The 15,192-nt window shown below is 44.8% G+C and overlaps 1 protein-coding gene across 6 annotated transcripts in view; it reads left to right on the top strand.

Moving 5' to 3' along the window:
- Positions 1-7,860: 7,860 nt before the first annotated feature.
- STXBP5L (syntaxin binding protein 5L) overlaps positions 7,861-15,192 on the top strand; it is a 252,640-nt gene continuing 245,308 nt past the window's right edge. For 5 of the 6 annotated variants that reach the window (XM_068165952.1, XM_068165953.1, XM_068165950.1 and 2 more), the window contains exon 1: positions 8,150-9,254. In XM_068165952.1, coding sequence (XP_068022053.1) covers positions 9,054-9,254 — 201 coding nt within the window. In that variant the 5' untranslated portion in view covers positions 8,150-9,053. The other variant, XM_068165947.1, reaches the window with a different exon arrangement.

Genomic DNA, 15,192 nt, shown 5'->3' with positions numbered 1-15,192 from the left:
GGCTGACAGAGAGCTGTAAAATTCAGTAGCAAGAAAAGGACTGAAGAGAAAGAATCAGAAAACAGTGTGTGGAATACAACATAATAGTCACCATCCCTGGAGGTGTTCAAGAGGGGATGGGGACATGACACTTGGTGCCATGGTTTAGTCATGAGGTCTGTGGTGACAGGTTGGACTTGATGATCTTTGAGGTCTCTTCCACCCTTGGTGATTCTGTGATAATCTGGCTGCAGAGAGAAGACCCAAAAGTCAGCCTGTGAAAAACAAGGGCTGAAAGTGTGGTGATGTGCTGTACTGCCTATACTGACTACTCTAGTGTTTATCCAGCCTCTTAGACTAGCTTTGTGCCCCATGCAAGCTCTCACATAATCATGACTAGAACTCAGGTTATCTTGAACAGACATCCCAGAGTTTGGCTTATTTGCTATAATAAAGGTACATCAAGGAAGTGCTGTGCAGAGAGTAATTATCAAGGCTTTAGTGGCTTCTGTTAGAAACGAGACCCCTACCTTCAGAGCAAGCAAGTCAAGGCTGAGTACTACCTCAGCCTTTGGAGAACTCTCTGCAAGAAATACATTGCTCTACTGCAACAAGACATAAGAATAATTTGGAGTCGGCTTGGAAGTAGAGAGGTAAAGAATCTTCTTTAAACTATAAACGTAATTATAAACCAACAAACAAATAAATAAATAAACAAACCAACCAATAACAGGTAAGGTTCACAAGGGCAAGGAGCAAGGATGGATGGGAGGGAAAAAAAACAAGAATACAAAACCAGGCTCTCTGAAGAGGCGCAGAGGCAGCAGGGAGAAGGGTCAGGCCTGACCACATGCCAGAGAAACAGGGAGCCACCAGCAGCCCCTGTCCAAGCAAAGGCAGGACCCAAGAGAGCTAATGGCTGCAGTGTTCTCCTCTTTATTACCCTTACTGGACAGGGGAGGGGGGAGTGCAACAGATTAACTATTTCCCAGGGGGAAAATGCCCTGCAGGGAGGGCAATACTCTTACAAGCCCTCCCTTCCTGCTTCCAGGATGGGTGTTTATACCATCACAACAATGTATTAACATCCTGTGAGGATGATGAATTATTTTTCTACCCAGTGACACCTATGGAGAATGAAAATGGCAGTCTCTGTGGCACCTGAGTATCCAAAGATCCCAGAAGAGTAGGAGACTTCCAGCCTCCTAATGCTAAATTTGAGCAGTCCTTTGCACAACTACAAATTTGAAGGGCCAAAGGAAACCTGACATTATTCCAAGAATGAACCAGAATAGCCAAGGTAATAATAGACCTGGCATCCTAAGTAAGCCTAGAGAAAACAGTGCTACAGTGCTGTTATGTGAATTAAAGCAGTCATGCTATGTGTGATTCAATCAATGAGGAGTTAAAGAGTAGGAATATAATGAAAGCAAGTCCACATGGCTTTAAGGAAACAAGTCTTGACAAGCAGGCCTGACTTCACTTTTTTTATGAGATTACAGGTTTGTTTGATCAAGGTAACCACATGGATGTGATAGACTTGGACCTTCCTAATGAATTTGATTTAGTACTGCTTGACATTTTGATTAAAACATTAGCATTATATAGCCTTAATAAAACACATTAAATAGATTAAGATCTGGCTAATTGATAGAGTTCAGCAAGCTGTTCTAACCAGATACTCAGCACTGACTGGGGATATTTTTAGTGGGGTTCTGCAAGCAGGAACACTATGCTTGCTGCTATTTGATGTTCTGGAATTACACAGAAGCATAGAGAATAATGGCAAATGTCCCAAAGTATAATGAGGAATGGGTAGCTATGGAAAGTCACAGGGTTTGCCTGTGGATTGGCATAAATGTGTTTCTGGTATTTGATTCCACCCTTTCTCTTCAGCTCTGCACAAGCAGAGAGGTTCTCTTACAGGGTGCAGTTGCAAGGCTGTACCCCAGCCAGCTGCAGACAGGCATACAGTGATTTCAAGGTCCGGAGGGACCTTGACTGGCTGGATAGATGGGCAGGGTCCAACATGATGGCATTTAACAAGTCCAAGTGCTGGGTGCTGCACTTTGGCCACAGCAACCCCATGCAGTGCTACAGGCTGGGGTCAGAGTGGCTGGAGAGTAGCCAGACAGAAAGGGACCTGGGGGTGCTGATTGACAGCCAGCTGAACATGAGCCAGCAGTAAGCCCAGGTGGCCAAGAAGGCCAATGGCATCCTGGCCTGCATCAGGAATAGTGTGGCCAGCAGGAGCAAAGAAGTCATTCTGCCCTGTACTCAGCACTGGTTAGGCCACACCTTGAGTCCTGTGTCCAGTTCTGGGCCCCTCAGTTTAAGAAGGACATTGAGACTCTCGAATGGGTCCAGAGAAGGGCAATGAGGCTGAGGAGAGGCTTTGAGCACAGCCCTGTGAGGAGAGGCTGAGGGAGCTGGGGTTGTTTAGCCTGGAGAAGAGGAGGCTCAGGGGAGACTTTCTTGCTGTCTGTAACCACCTGAAGGGAGGTTGTAGCCAGGTGGGGGTTGGTCTCTTCACTCAGGCAACCAGCATCAGAACAAGAGGACACAGTCTCAAGCTGTGCCAGGGGAAGTTTAGGCTGGAGGTGAGGAGAAAGTTCTTCCCAGAGAGAGTTGTTAGCCATTGGAATGTGCTGCCCAGGGAGGTGGTGGAGTCACTGTCCCTGGAGGTGTTCAAGAGGGGATTGGATGTGGCACTTGGTGCCATGGTTTAGTTAGTCATGAGGTGTTGGGTGCCAGGTTGGACTTGATGATGTCTGAGGTCTTTTCCAACCTTACTGATTCTATGATTCTATGATTTCTTTCAGGAGTCATCTATTTTAATTACTAACTCATATATTATCAAAAGGAACAGCATGAATCATTAAAACCTTGTAAACTGTGAAACCACCACTTACTGCATGCAGATCTACATGTCTTCCTTGAAACTACCCACAATACAAGCCTGAGATTAAAATATGTTTGCAGCTTTACAAAGTCAAGAAATTATGGCCCAATTTGCTACGTAAAAAGAAAAAATAAAGCATGAAAGCCAGATGATGTAAGCAAAAAGTACAACTACCTGAAGGGAGGTTGTAGACAGGCAGAGGTTGGTCTCTTCTCCCAGGCAGCCAGCACCAGAACAAGAGGACACAGTCTCAGGCTGTGCCAGGGGAGGTTTAGGTTGGATGTTAGGAAGAAGTTCTATACAGAAAGAGTGATTGCCCATTGGAATGTGCTGCCCAAGGAGGTGGTGGAGTCGCCATCACTGGAGGTGTTCAGGAGACTTGGTAGGGTGCTTGGTGCCATGGGTTAGTTGTTTAGGTGGGTTGGATTGGTTGATGGGTTGGACGCGATGATCTTGAAGGTCTCTTCCAACCTGGTCTGGTCTATTATTCTATTCTATTCTATTCTATTCTATTCTATTTCTATTCTATTCTATTCTATTCTATTCTATTCTATTCTATTCTATTCTATCTCTACTACTATCACTTTCTGATCAGCTAATTTAAGGACATCTTTCCTGATTCTCCATTTCCTTGGTCAGCTCTTGAATCAGACTGTGATTAGAAAATGCTGAATTCATCTTAGTCTCCTTTGCCAGGTTTGAGTCTGAGCAATTCTTTTCCTATATATATATATATATATTACTACACATAGTCTCAAACTTCCCTAAGCCAAAATCAAAATGAGGTTTCATACTCATTTTGATTTTCTTTTAGACTGCAAAATGTGATCTCTTTTCCAGCAACATCTTGCTAGCAAACTGTTACCAACCTCTGATTTCTGTTTGACCTTGCAGAACGAGATGACTGATAAAGGTAAAAGATCCTATCCAGAAGAAAACATTGAAGACTATACTCCCTTTTTTTCCTATCTGAAACACAGTCTGAGATACATACATCCCCCATTGTACTGGGGGATCTGATTTCATTTCTCGTGTACCAATTTAACATCCAGGATGTTTCCACATTTTCATCCTTTCGTAAGTCTATTATTAAAACACTTGGCATCAAAACTATGCCACTGTAAAAGTGTCCTACTAAATATCAATACCACCTAAACAGAGGGGAAAAACAGCAACTGAATGCCTTGTCTACTGTATTGGGGTTTTTTTTTCTCTACTATACAAAAAGAAAATACCTTTTCCAGTGTCAAAATCACATTGTTCCTTTCTCTTTTGTCCCCTTCAAGAACAGAACTCCTCCCCTAGGTCAATCAATGATCCTTCTTTCCGTGCATGAAGTGTGGCCAGCAGGTCAAGGGAGGTGATTCTCCCCCTCTGCTCAGCTCTGCTGAGACCCCACTTGGAGTACTGCCTCCACTTCTGGAGCCCCTATGACAAGAGGGATGTGGAGGTGCTGGAAGGTGTCCAGAGAAGGGCCACAAGGATGATCGGAGGGCTGGAGCACCTCTCCTGTGAGGACAGACTGAAGGAGTTGGGGCTGTTCAGTCTGCAGAAGAGAAGGCTCCCAGGTGACCTCATTGTGGCCTTCTAGTATCTGAAGAGGGCTACAGGAGGGCTGGGGAGGGACTTCTCAGGATCTCAGGTAATGATAGGACTAGGGGGAATGGAATGAAGCTGGAGGTGGGGAGATTCAGGCTGGAGGTGAGGGGGGAGTTCTTCCCCATGAGAGTGGTGAAGCCCTGGACTGGGTTGTGCAGGGAGGTGGTTGAGGCCCCATCCCTGGAGGTATTTAAGGATGAGGCTGTGGCCAGGCTGATGTAGTGTGGGGTGTCCCTGCCCATGGCAGGGGGGTTGGAACTAGATGATCCTTGTGCTCCCTTCCAACCCTGAGTGATACTATGATACTATGAAATAAGAACCATGATGATTAGGGGACTTGAGCATCTTCCCTGTGAAGAGAGACTGAGAGACCTGGGGCTGTTTAGTCTTGAGAAGACTGAGAGGGGATCTCATCAATGTCTATAAATACCTGAGGGGTGCATGTCAGGTGGACACTATGGATACTGTGATACTATGATACTATTACTGTGTTTTCCTCTGCCTTACATGGTCCTGTCTACCTCTGCCATACCTCAGCTTCCAGGTTTGTGTCTGGCTTAAAGCAAAATTTTCCAAAGGATCCACATGATAGGGAACTGAATTTTTAAATAGAACTGCTCAGTGTTTTCTTGGGTAGTATCTGTTTCTGGTTGGTTTTTTGTTTCCTGCAAATCTGTTTTCCTAAGCAGCACCTTGGCAGTGTGAGGGTCCTTGCCATTTGGATATCCTGAGGTGGTGTCTAATCATCAATACTCTTCATACTGACTCTCTGAAAGACAAATGTTATTGGTATTCACAAAAGGTCTGCATCATATTTCACTTCCAAATGCTTTTCATTCTCCTAATTTTGGTCTTTCTTTTTCTTCACCTAAAACTAACCACCTTATTTCTAGCCTCCCTACAACTGTGGGACCATTACATTATTAGGTTTTATTGCGTTAGCAACCCCTCACTCCCAGTCTGTTCTCTTCTTCCAGGTCGGTCTGTGACATTTTCTTCCTCCTAATTATTTAATTTTTCATCTTACCTTTCCATTTCCTATTCACAATTCATGCTGCTATCTTTCTTTTTGGTTTTGTTAGCTTCCTTTTTCAGTCACTTGCATTGCTTGCAGTGAACATATCAGTAGGACGTGACATTTTTCCAACAGCTTCATTTGGGTTTTGCCTTCTCCTTATTCTCCAAACCCCTGCACTTACATCTTTGCAGATTTGCTTACTCAGTTCCATGCTCATTTTCATTTCTGTCTCCTAGCCATAGCCCTCATATCTTTTGTTTCACAAATAGATTATTTTTTGCCTTTTCTTTTGGTCTTCTGGCTACAGAAACCTATAAACCTTCCGAGTTTCATCAGTAATGTATCCTTAATTCTTCATGAGGACATAAGCAAAGCAACAGCAAAGCAACTTCACTGGAGTCTTCTTACTACTCAGATGGGAAATACCTGTGAACATAAAGAAATGACCTGAAGTGGGGAAAAAATAAAGCATGCAGTTTAGTGCAAGAAGCCAAAATAAGCACTATAACCATGCTTTACAGGACCCTAAGGTCTGCAAACACCAGGTTAGAGTGGCTATCAGAACCAGGGAAGGGAAGGGAAGGGGGAAGGGAAGGGGGAAGGGAAAGGGGAAAGGAAAGGGGAAAGGGAAGGGGAAAGGAAAGGGGAAAGGAAAGGGGAAAGGAAAGGGGAAAGGAAAGGGGAAAGGAAAGGGGAAAGGAAAGGGGAAAGGGGAAAGGGGAAAGGAAAGGGGAAAGGAAAGGGGAAAGGAAAGGGGAAAGGGGAAAGGAAAGGGGAAAGGAAAGGGGAAAGGAAAGGGGAAAGGAAAGGGGAAGGGAAAGGGGAAAGGAAAGGGGAAAGGAAAGGGGAAAGGAAAGGGGAAAGGAAAGGGGAAAGGAAAGGGGAAAGGAAAGGGGAAAGGAAAGGGGAAAGGAAAGGGGAAAGGAAAGGGGAAAGGAAAGGGGAAAGGAAAGGGGAAAGGAAAGGGGAAAGGAAAGGGAAAGGAAAGGAAAGGAAAGGAAAGGAAAGGAAAGGAAAGGAAAGGAAAGGAAAGGAAAGGAAAGGAAAGGAAAGGAAAGGAAAGGAAAGGAAAGGAAAGATTAGGGAATAGAATAGAATAAAATAGAATAGGAATAAGAATAGGAATAGGAATAGGAATAGGAATAGGAATAGGAATAGGAATAGGAATAGGAATAGGAATTAACCAAGCTGGGAAAGATCTTTGAAGAGCTGCTATGTACTTAGTACTGTTCAGGTTTGTTCCTTACACCGTTTCAGTCAGTTGCAAGCATCCAGACACGTTGACAGCACTGTGCCATGAGTCATTTTTTAATAGCTACCTCATTTGTTTCTGACCTGAATAACCTTTTTCTTTTTTTAACAGATTCTTGTGTGCAGTGCAACATTGTTCCTTAATGTTCCTTCTGCTGCAGTGAGCTTGAGAGGCCAGAGAGCAGCTCCACACCAGCTTCCACGGGGAATCACCATCACACGGCTGGAAGGGCAACCATGGGTTATCTTACTCCTCTCGGGAAGCAAAAGGGGATTTGTACCCTCTGTGAAGAGGGCTGGAAGCCAACCCGCCCAGACCGCTCTGTGCCCCTCCAGGAAAAGGGAGACTCCCGCTTCGCTCAGGGCCCCGCTGTCACCACCAGGACCCTTCCCTCCCGTGACATTTTGGGTTTGTTTAGCGCAGCTTCCCCCGCTGACACAAACTAAACCGGGCTCTGTCCCCCCTGCTCCCCTCTCCCTCGGCCCTCAAGCCTCCGCCGCGGGGAGCTCTTGGCCCTCAGAGCGGCCGCAGCGCTGCGCTGCGCACCCCGCCGTTGGTAGCCGCTGCCGCCGCAGTAGGGCGGAGCCGCGCTGTGTGCCGACATCAGCTTGGCCCCGCCCCCGAGGACACTGCGACACCCGATTGGGCTGGAGGCGGGGCGTGGCGGAGGTAAGGCACCTCACAGCCTCCTGAGCGGAAGGAAACTTGCGGTGCAGCCCTTCCTATTGGTGAGAGCACGTGCCCATCTGAGCAGCACCCCAATCAGAGGCCGCGGATCACAGCGGCGGTCAGCCATGCCATTCCCCGCCGTAGCAAGTTGTCGGCCTGCGGCTCTGCCGACCGCCGAGCCTTTGGAAAGCAACTCCCGCCCTCCTCCCCGCTCCGCCATTCGCATCCCCCCAACTTGTCCTCAAACAACCAATCGAAACTTGCCGCTTCTGTCAATCACCAACCTTTGCCCCACCTTCCCCCAGCGAGGGGGAGGTTCAGGCACTCTGCTGCGCGCTGGTTGCAGCGGGCGGGGCGGTGAGGGGAGGGGAGGAGAGGAGGAGAGAGGAGGGACGCGAAGGAGGAGGAGCTGTGGCTGCTGCCGCCGCTGGCCGAGGTTTCAGTACCTCGGAGAGCAGCTGCGAGAAAGCAGGGCGGGCAGGAGCCGCTGCAGCCGTCCGGACCCGCAGCTGCTCCCTGCTTACCTGCCCCGCTCCTCTCCCCTCCTGCCCTGCCCCTCGCAGCGCCAAGCACACGCAGCCCCAGGGACTGTTAGGAAGCGTCGCCTCAGAGCGAGCGGCAGCGCCAGGCGCCTCTGCCCGCTCACCACCTTCCCCACTCCCCTGCCGGCGCTGAAGGAGTCCGGTCCCCCGGGGGCACGGCGACGGCACAGGCTCGGTGAAGCGGGACGGGCGGGAGGGTTGTCCGTCGCCTTAGGGACGGGACAGGTGGTCAGCCAGGGGGTGGCCGGGCTGGCCGAGGGGTTCGCTCCTTACCGTCGGTCATTCCTCACGGGTGGGTGGTGAGGAAAGCGAGGGGTTCCTTTCCCGGTCGGGATCCCGGGGGTGGGCAGAGAGGAAGATCAAGGGCAGAAAGCGGCTGCCGGGCACTTGCTGGGGTGGGCAGATAACTGGGTAGCAGGAGTCGCGACAGCAGCTGCGGGAGGAGAGCGTTGGCAGGGAGAGGGAATCCGCTCCCCCGAAACCCCGGGGGCAGAGATAGCCCTGGCTGAAAGGCTTTGGAGGGGAGAGGAAATTGACTGTAGCCAGCTTTTTTGCGGTTTGGTTACTGAAGTAACGAAGGCAAATCCTAGGCAGGGAAGGTAGACGGAGCCTACTTTTTGGATGCTGCTTTGATTTTTTTTTTTGTTGCTGTTGTTGTTATGAGTTTTCTTTTACATTTACTTTTCGATTTTCACCACCGTTAAATGTGGATTTTCTGAGAGACCCCGCCGGTGGTTGTTCCATTGCCCCCTTGTCTGAACGTAAAGCTTAGTTCTGCTGCTTGTGGAATTTTTTATTATTATTATTTTATTATTATTATTATTATTATTTTTTCCCAATTTTATTTATTTATATATTTTTTTTTAAAGGACCTTTCCGGGCAGCTTTTGCGTCTGACAAAATGAAGCCTTTGTATTTTTCAGTCAATTTTACCTAATATCGACCTTCTGCTCGGCACGAGAGACTTAAAGTGCTGCCTCACTCGGAGGGACCGTTTGAGGACTTTTTTTTTTCTCTCTTTGCTACATGTAGCTGAATGTGTTGCGACACATCTTTGCTCCCCCCTCTAACCTTCCGAGAGATTTTTCCAAAATGAAGAAATTCAATTTTCGCAAAGTTTTGGATGGTTTAACTGCCTCATCCCCCGGTGGAAGCGGCGGTGGTGGCAGTGGTGGTGGTGGAAGTGGGGCTGGTGGCGGCTCCGTGCAACCAGGAGGGACTGCAGGAGCTGCAGGGACACCCAGGGAGGAGATCCAGGAGACGCTCACTTCGGATTATTTCCAAATTTGTAAGGTAAGGGTCGTGGCTTCTTTTGTTTTGTTTCTCTTTTGCCCTGATAACGATAAAAGCGAGGTGTTGTGTGGGGGCAGTAACATGATACCAGTAAGCCTTTCACTTGAGAACTGCAGTGGTTGTATAAGGACTTTGGAATGAAAAGGCAGAGATCCCGTTGATGCTTTTTTTTTTTTCCTTGCTGCTGCAGAGTTGGGGTAGTCACTAAATTAATGAAATCTTCATTTCAGCTTTCAGGGACAAATCCTAAGTTCATGCTTAGACCACAAACTACTAACAAGGTTGTGATCAGGAAAGCAAATAAATTGGGGCTAGCACATTTACAAGTTGCTAGAAATTGAAGATCTTATACATCTACTCCCCTTCCTCGCTCTTCTCTTGCCCTCATCCTTTCTTTCCCTCTACTAAGAAAAAGGCCCAAGCTGGAAATGAAAGGCAGTGCAGTGATTACTAGCATTTCAGTTATTTGTAAGGGGTTGGAAGTCGATTCAGAACGTGGAATTTTAGCATTAGTACTGAAGATTTTGCTTGTATGATGATAATGGGACAGCATAAATGCCAAAAGTTGCCCAATTCCCTTGGCATTGCTTTTATGTATTGGTTAGGTCCTTAAATGGGGATTTGAGTAGAAAGCATAAGATATCCCTCTGTGTTTAATGTTCTGTATCGGTTTTCTGCCACAAAGCTTTCAGTGTTGTTCTTAAATGCACAAGTAAAATCGGGGTACAAATTACCTGCTACTTCTGGAACAGCCCTGGAATGCAAAAATCATCCTTTTGTAATGAAGACCAAAACCAGAAGGAGAGATTATATTATGACCTTTTGCTGTTGATCTTCAGGTTTGGCATTAATTCTGCTGGCTATGACAGAAGTTTTGTCTGCTGATTTCATTTTGCTTAGGAGCTTCAAACCCAGAAGTTTTTTAATTACTGCAATTTGCATTATTAAAAGTAAATGAACTTTGCCTGTTAGTTATACTTTCCTTTTGTTGGTCAGATCCCAGCTGATTTGAAATTTAGGTTATGGCCAACTCCAGCAAATTCCTGTTTCTTTTTGTGTTTGGGTAAAAAGGAGGGAATATGAACAAATAAGACAGCCCTGTAAGTGTGCACATCTGAACCTTTTGAAGCACAGTTTTCCTGATCTCAGGTACTATCATTCTAATTCTGTTTGGTTTTCAGCTACAGTTGGTGTCCAAACTCTTAGAGAGTTCAGAGGAAGAAAGATGGGGACCCGTGACTTAGGAGTGTCTAAGACCTTTGGAATAGCTTCTACATAATTCAGCTTTCTGGAGTTTTTATAGTGCTTTGCCATCCTGCCACAAAACCAATTAATGCATTTTTTTTGAGTCTAAATTCTTTTGTAGTTTTAATAGTGTCAGTGCATTAGAATCAGACCTGTTTCCTGGGGCTGAATTTGACTCCTTATGGGCACAGTAACTTAGCATTTTGTGACTCTGCAGATGCTCGGCACAGTGATACTCCCTTCTTGCCACTTCAGTAAAAAGATAATGCAAATAATCAAGATACATTAAAATATTAGACTGTCTGTCATTCTGAGGCTTCAAACTAAGGCTAAAACTCAACACAGTTCTTCACATATAATTTATTGAATAGTGCTAAAGATCTGCCTTCAGTGTGAGATGTTATTATTTTGTGTTGTATGTTTGCCAAAACAGGCAATGTGAGAGAAATTACTCTTCAGCCTGATCTCCATTATTTCCCTTCTTTGGCTTGCTGTTACTTGAAGGCAGTTGGTGTTATGTTCTGATACATCTACTTGGAAACAGGCATCTATTTGGAAATGCATCTGACAGATCTACTTGGAAGTAGAGCTACTAGGTGTACAGGAATATGTCATTTTAAGAAGGTTGCAGCAGGCAATATTTGCCTGGCATAGCTCTGGAGTTCAAATGTTCTCAACAAAGTAAATATTTGTGTGGGAAGGCTATTGGTTGCTTGCAGCATCACTTGCTTATGCATGCATGGTACTGCAGAAGTCTACTCTATAGTATACAAAATACCAGCTTCCTTTTATTCAAGACACAAAACCACGCTGAAAGCAAACTTCTAAAACAGTGATTATGTGCTTCTAAAATACCACAATGTTTATTCAACAGGATCTACTTAATCATCTGTATTAGTTTTGTAACCTTACAATCATGTCTGAGTGAGCCAACAAATCCCCACAGGCCCCGATCCTGTGTTTTGTACTGTGCAAGTCTACCAGAGGCAGCGGGACTTGACGCAGGCACAGCTTTCATCCTGCGTGCTTCAGCGTGCAGGTTCTGAGCCATCATTTGTACCTCAGTGACTCTGAATTAAACTAGAAACGCAGCAAGACACATAGCCATCCCAGCTTTGCCTTCCCTGAGCTTTTGTTGTGCAGAACTTCTGCTATTTTAATTGTAAAGTTACGTAAGTTATACAGGCTGCATACTTAAGGATCCATGATCTGTGATCCTGCTGCACACAGAGCCGAGTGGAGCTAACGGCAGTATTGGTTTGTTATGATCTACAGGATCAAGGCAGATGGACTTGCTGCCTAAGTAGCTGCAAACCACGACTGCGACCCCACAAACTGTTTTTCCTCCCTTTGTTGTTTTATAAAGTCTTCATTTAGATGTGAAACATAAAAGCTGACTCATACTTAAGAATTAAAGGGCCTTAGCCTGCAGTTTTTGTTTGAATAAATCGCTTTTCTGAAGTTTGTGGGACGCCTGCTTGGCAAAAAACACAGATCAGATCCTCTACCACAACGCTGTTTTGATTTGGAACTCACCTGAATTCATTGGTAAAACACCTGAATGCTGTCTCTCAGTTTGGTGACATTTTTAGGGTGCTTGTTCCCCCAGTGTCTTTTTGAGATCCAGATTGGAACTTAACAGGAGTAAATGTAGTATTTCATTTCACACTGAGGTGTTCACACTGACTTACTTCTGGCATTTGCATTTAAATCATTAATGTAACTGTGTATATTGAAAGACTGAAAAATGAAGTGGCTGCAGCCTTTTTAAACCGTGGTAAATCTATATGTTGGCACCCTTTGCAAAGCAGGCAATTGCATTTTGTGACAGTAGGAAGCTGAGGGAGAGTTTGTGCTATAGCTATGCTGCTCTTGGGATTTGGGTATCCAAGTGAAAATCATGAAAATATTGATTATGTTTCACATAAATCAAATTGAATGTGTGAGATAGCAACATCATGCCAAAACTCAGGTGAGATCCAGAAGAACAAATGAATAGTGCCTGTATTAATTTTAATGGGGATAGCCCTGGTTTCCTCAGTTTTACTCCTTTGTATTTTCCTCCTATACATGCAGGGGCTTTTCCTAGCAAGGATTTATTAGGATTGCCTATGTTGGTCCATAGCTCATAAAAGCTAAAATAAAGCACTGGGAAGAGACATCAAGTTAATATAGGAAGTAAGAAGATCATAGTTAGCATGTGGTAAGTCATTTGAGTGGAACTTTGAGCATGAAGAACATAAAAGGGAGAAACAGTGAATTTATTTCTTTGATTGTTAGGGCACGATGCAGTTGGGAAAAAAACCTACCCTGATTAAGAATGAAGATGTACATATTTTTAACATGGAGTGCATATTCTTCGTGAAACTAAGTCTCCAATAGGGAACTGCTTCTGCTTTTCTTGAAGAACACTCATAGGGGTGAATTTCTACAGCATGATGCTAATGGCTTTATGCAGAACGTGCTTGAAATCAAGACATCAGTTAAGAGTATAGTAACAGTTTCACTTGACTAGATGTACAAATGATCTAGTCCAGTATGCTTTTTTTAGCTGTAGGCAGCATCTGGATTCCCTAGAAGAGGTTCAGGAAAGCCTGAATTCATCATCTCCTCACACAATTATTCCCCAAATGCTGATGCCTTTAAACTCCAAAGCATGAGATTTGTACTCTCCTCAAAAAAGTGGTCTTCTAGAATATTACTGGGTAATCTTCTTGCCTAATCAACCTTCCTTTGAATCTTGCTGTGGTGTTCATGTTGATAATATAGCCATTAGTTTTGGTATGTGCTCTGCCCAGGCTTTAAACCAAACCAGCCAAGGCCAGGAGCGGTTTAGGGTTTTGTTGAAACTGGCATGGAAGCCCACAGCTGACTAGAGTTGTGCCTTCCTAACCCTACTTAGCTTTGGTAAAAACAGGCCCTCAAGATGCATCAAAGCAGTAGCTGATTTAAGTACCTGAATTATCTATGTTTCCTACAAGGTGGCCTTAAATTTTAATTCCCAGGCTTTATAGCTTTATTTTGGCAGCCCGTAACATTGAGCCCCTCTGACAGCAGTCGAGTAGATGCAACATGACATTACAGTTCAGTGGTAATAGAGAGGTGCTGCATTTGTGGAGTGGCAGTTTAAGAACAGTTCTGCAGGAGCACAATAGTTCTATTTTGAGTTAGGAGGGAGAATAATTCTTAAATCTTTGTAATAAGCTGTAACAGCTACAGCAGTCCGTTAGCTTGAGCTGTTAATCTGTGTTTCCTTAGTAAGGCCATGGAAGGGGGGGTAAAAATAAACCCCAACAAACCAAAATGTGTGTGAATTGCTACATTTCAGAGAAAAGCCATTTAACATTAATTATTAACTCTTACTTGAAAGTGTTCAGTGATCATTTGGTACTTAAATGGTAAATAAGGTAATTCTGGAAGGATTTTTCCCTATGTACAGTAGTTTGGATCTACTGTTAGGTGTAAAACCCTGTTCTGTTTAAAACTAGATAGTTGTAAGAGACACTTCTGTAATCAGAACACAGTAAATTTATTAAATGTGTGGTAAACATAATGTATTTTTCTTTTTTTTAACTGTATTAATTAGAAGTGGGACTCATCAGTGATAAAGTGCCTGCATCAGGAACAGTGTGGCCAGCAGGAGCAGGGAGGTCATTGTGCCCCTGTACACTGCACTGGTTAGGCCACACCTCGAGTACTGTGTCCAGTTCTGGGTCCCTCAGTTTAGGAAGGAGGTTGACTTGCTGGAACGAGTCCAGAGAAGGGCAACAAAGTTGGTGAGGGGTTTGGAACACAAGCCCTATGAGGAGAGGCTGAGTGAGCTGGGGTTGTTTAGCCTGGAGAAGAGGAGACTCAGGGGTGACCCTTATTACTCTCTACAACTACCTGAAGGGAGGTTGCAGACAGGCAGAGGTTGGTCTCTTCTCCCAGGCAGCCAGCACCAGAACAAGAGGACACAGTCTCAGGCTGCACCAGGGGAGGTTTAGGTTGGATGTTAGGAAGAAGTTCTGCACAGAGAGAGTGATTGCCCATTGGAATGGGCTGTCTGAGAAGGTGGTGGAGTCACCATGATTGGAGGTGTTCAGGAGGAGACTTGATGGGGTGCTTGGTGCCATGGCTTAGTTGTTTAGGTGAGTTGGATCGGTTGATGGGTTGGACGCGATGATCTTGAAGGTCTCTTCCAACCTGGTTTATTCTATGTAATTCTATGTAAAGGGCATAAAAGCTTGGGTTTTAAGAAGCTTGAATGTTTTAAGCTACCTACAGTTGTATAACTGCACTCCCCTGCTTTGTTTTTTGGAATAACTATGTTCTGGCACTGTTACTTTGGACCGTTACTCAAATACAAATACATTAATGCAGGGCCTTCATGGCCAACACATGCAATTACATCTTCAAAACCATTTTAATACTCAAGGTTGCAAAACAAAGCACTCAGAAGTTCCAGGTTTCTGAAATTAAGTTTGCTTATTTATACAACCTTTAATTACATGATTTATTGGTCAGATTTAGTAATGTGAATAGTGTTTGCTCAGTGGAAAGCACTCAGTATTTCTTTGCATACTTAGAACTCGAGGCATACCTGAATATTAAGTTCCCCATGGACTTTTCCAGCACAAGTTCTCACCACTGTAATTTTGAAAGCTTTATAAACATCAATGAACAGATAATTCATATTTCTGTGAGATGGTTA

This window comes from Melanerpes formicivorus, unplaced genomic scaffold, assembly GCF_026170545.1.
Source record: "Melanerpes formicivorus ecotype bairdi unplaced genomic scaffold, bMelFor1.0.p_v2 SCAF_95, whole genome shotgun sequence".
Lineage (NCBI taxonomy): Eukaryota > Metazoa > Chordata > Aves > Piciformes > Picidae > Melanerpes > Melanerpes formicivorus.
This window is presented reverse-complemented; position numbering and strand designations above follow the sequence as displayed.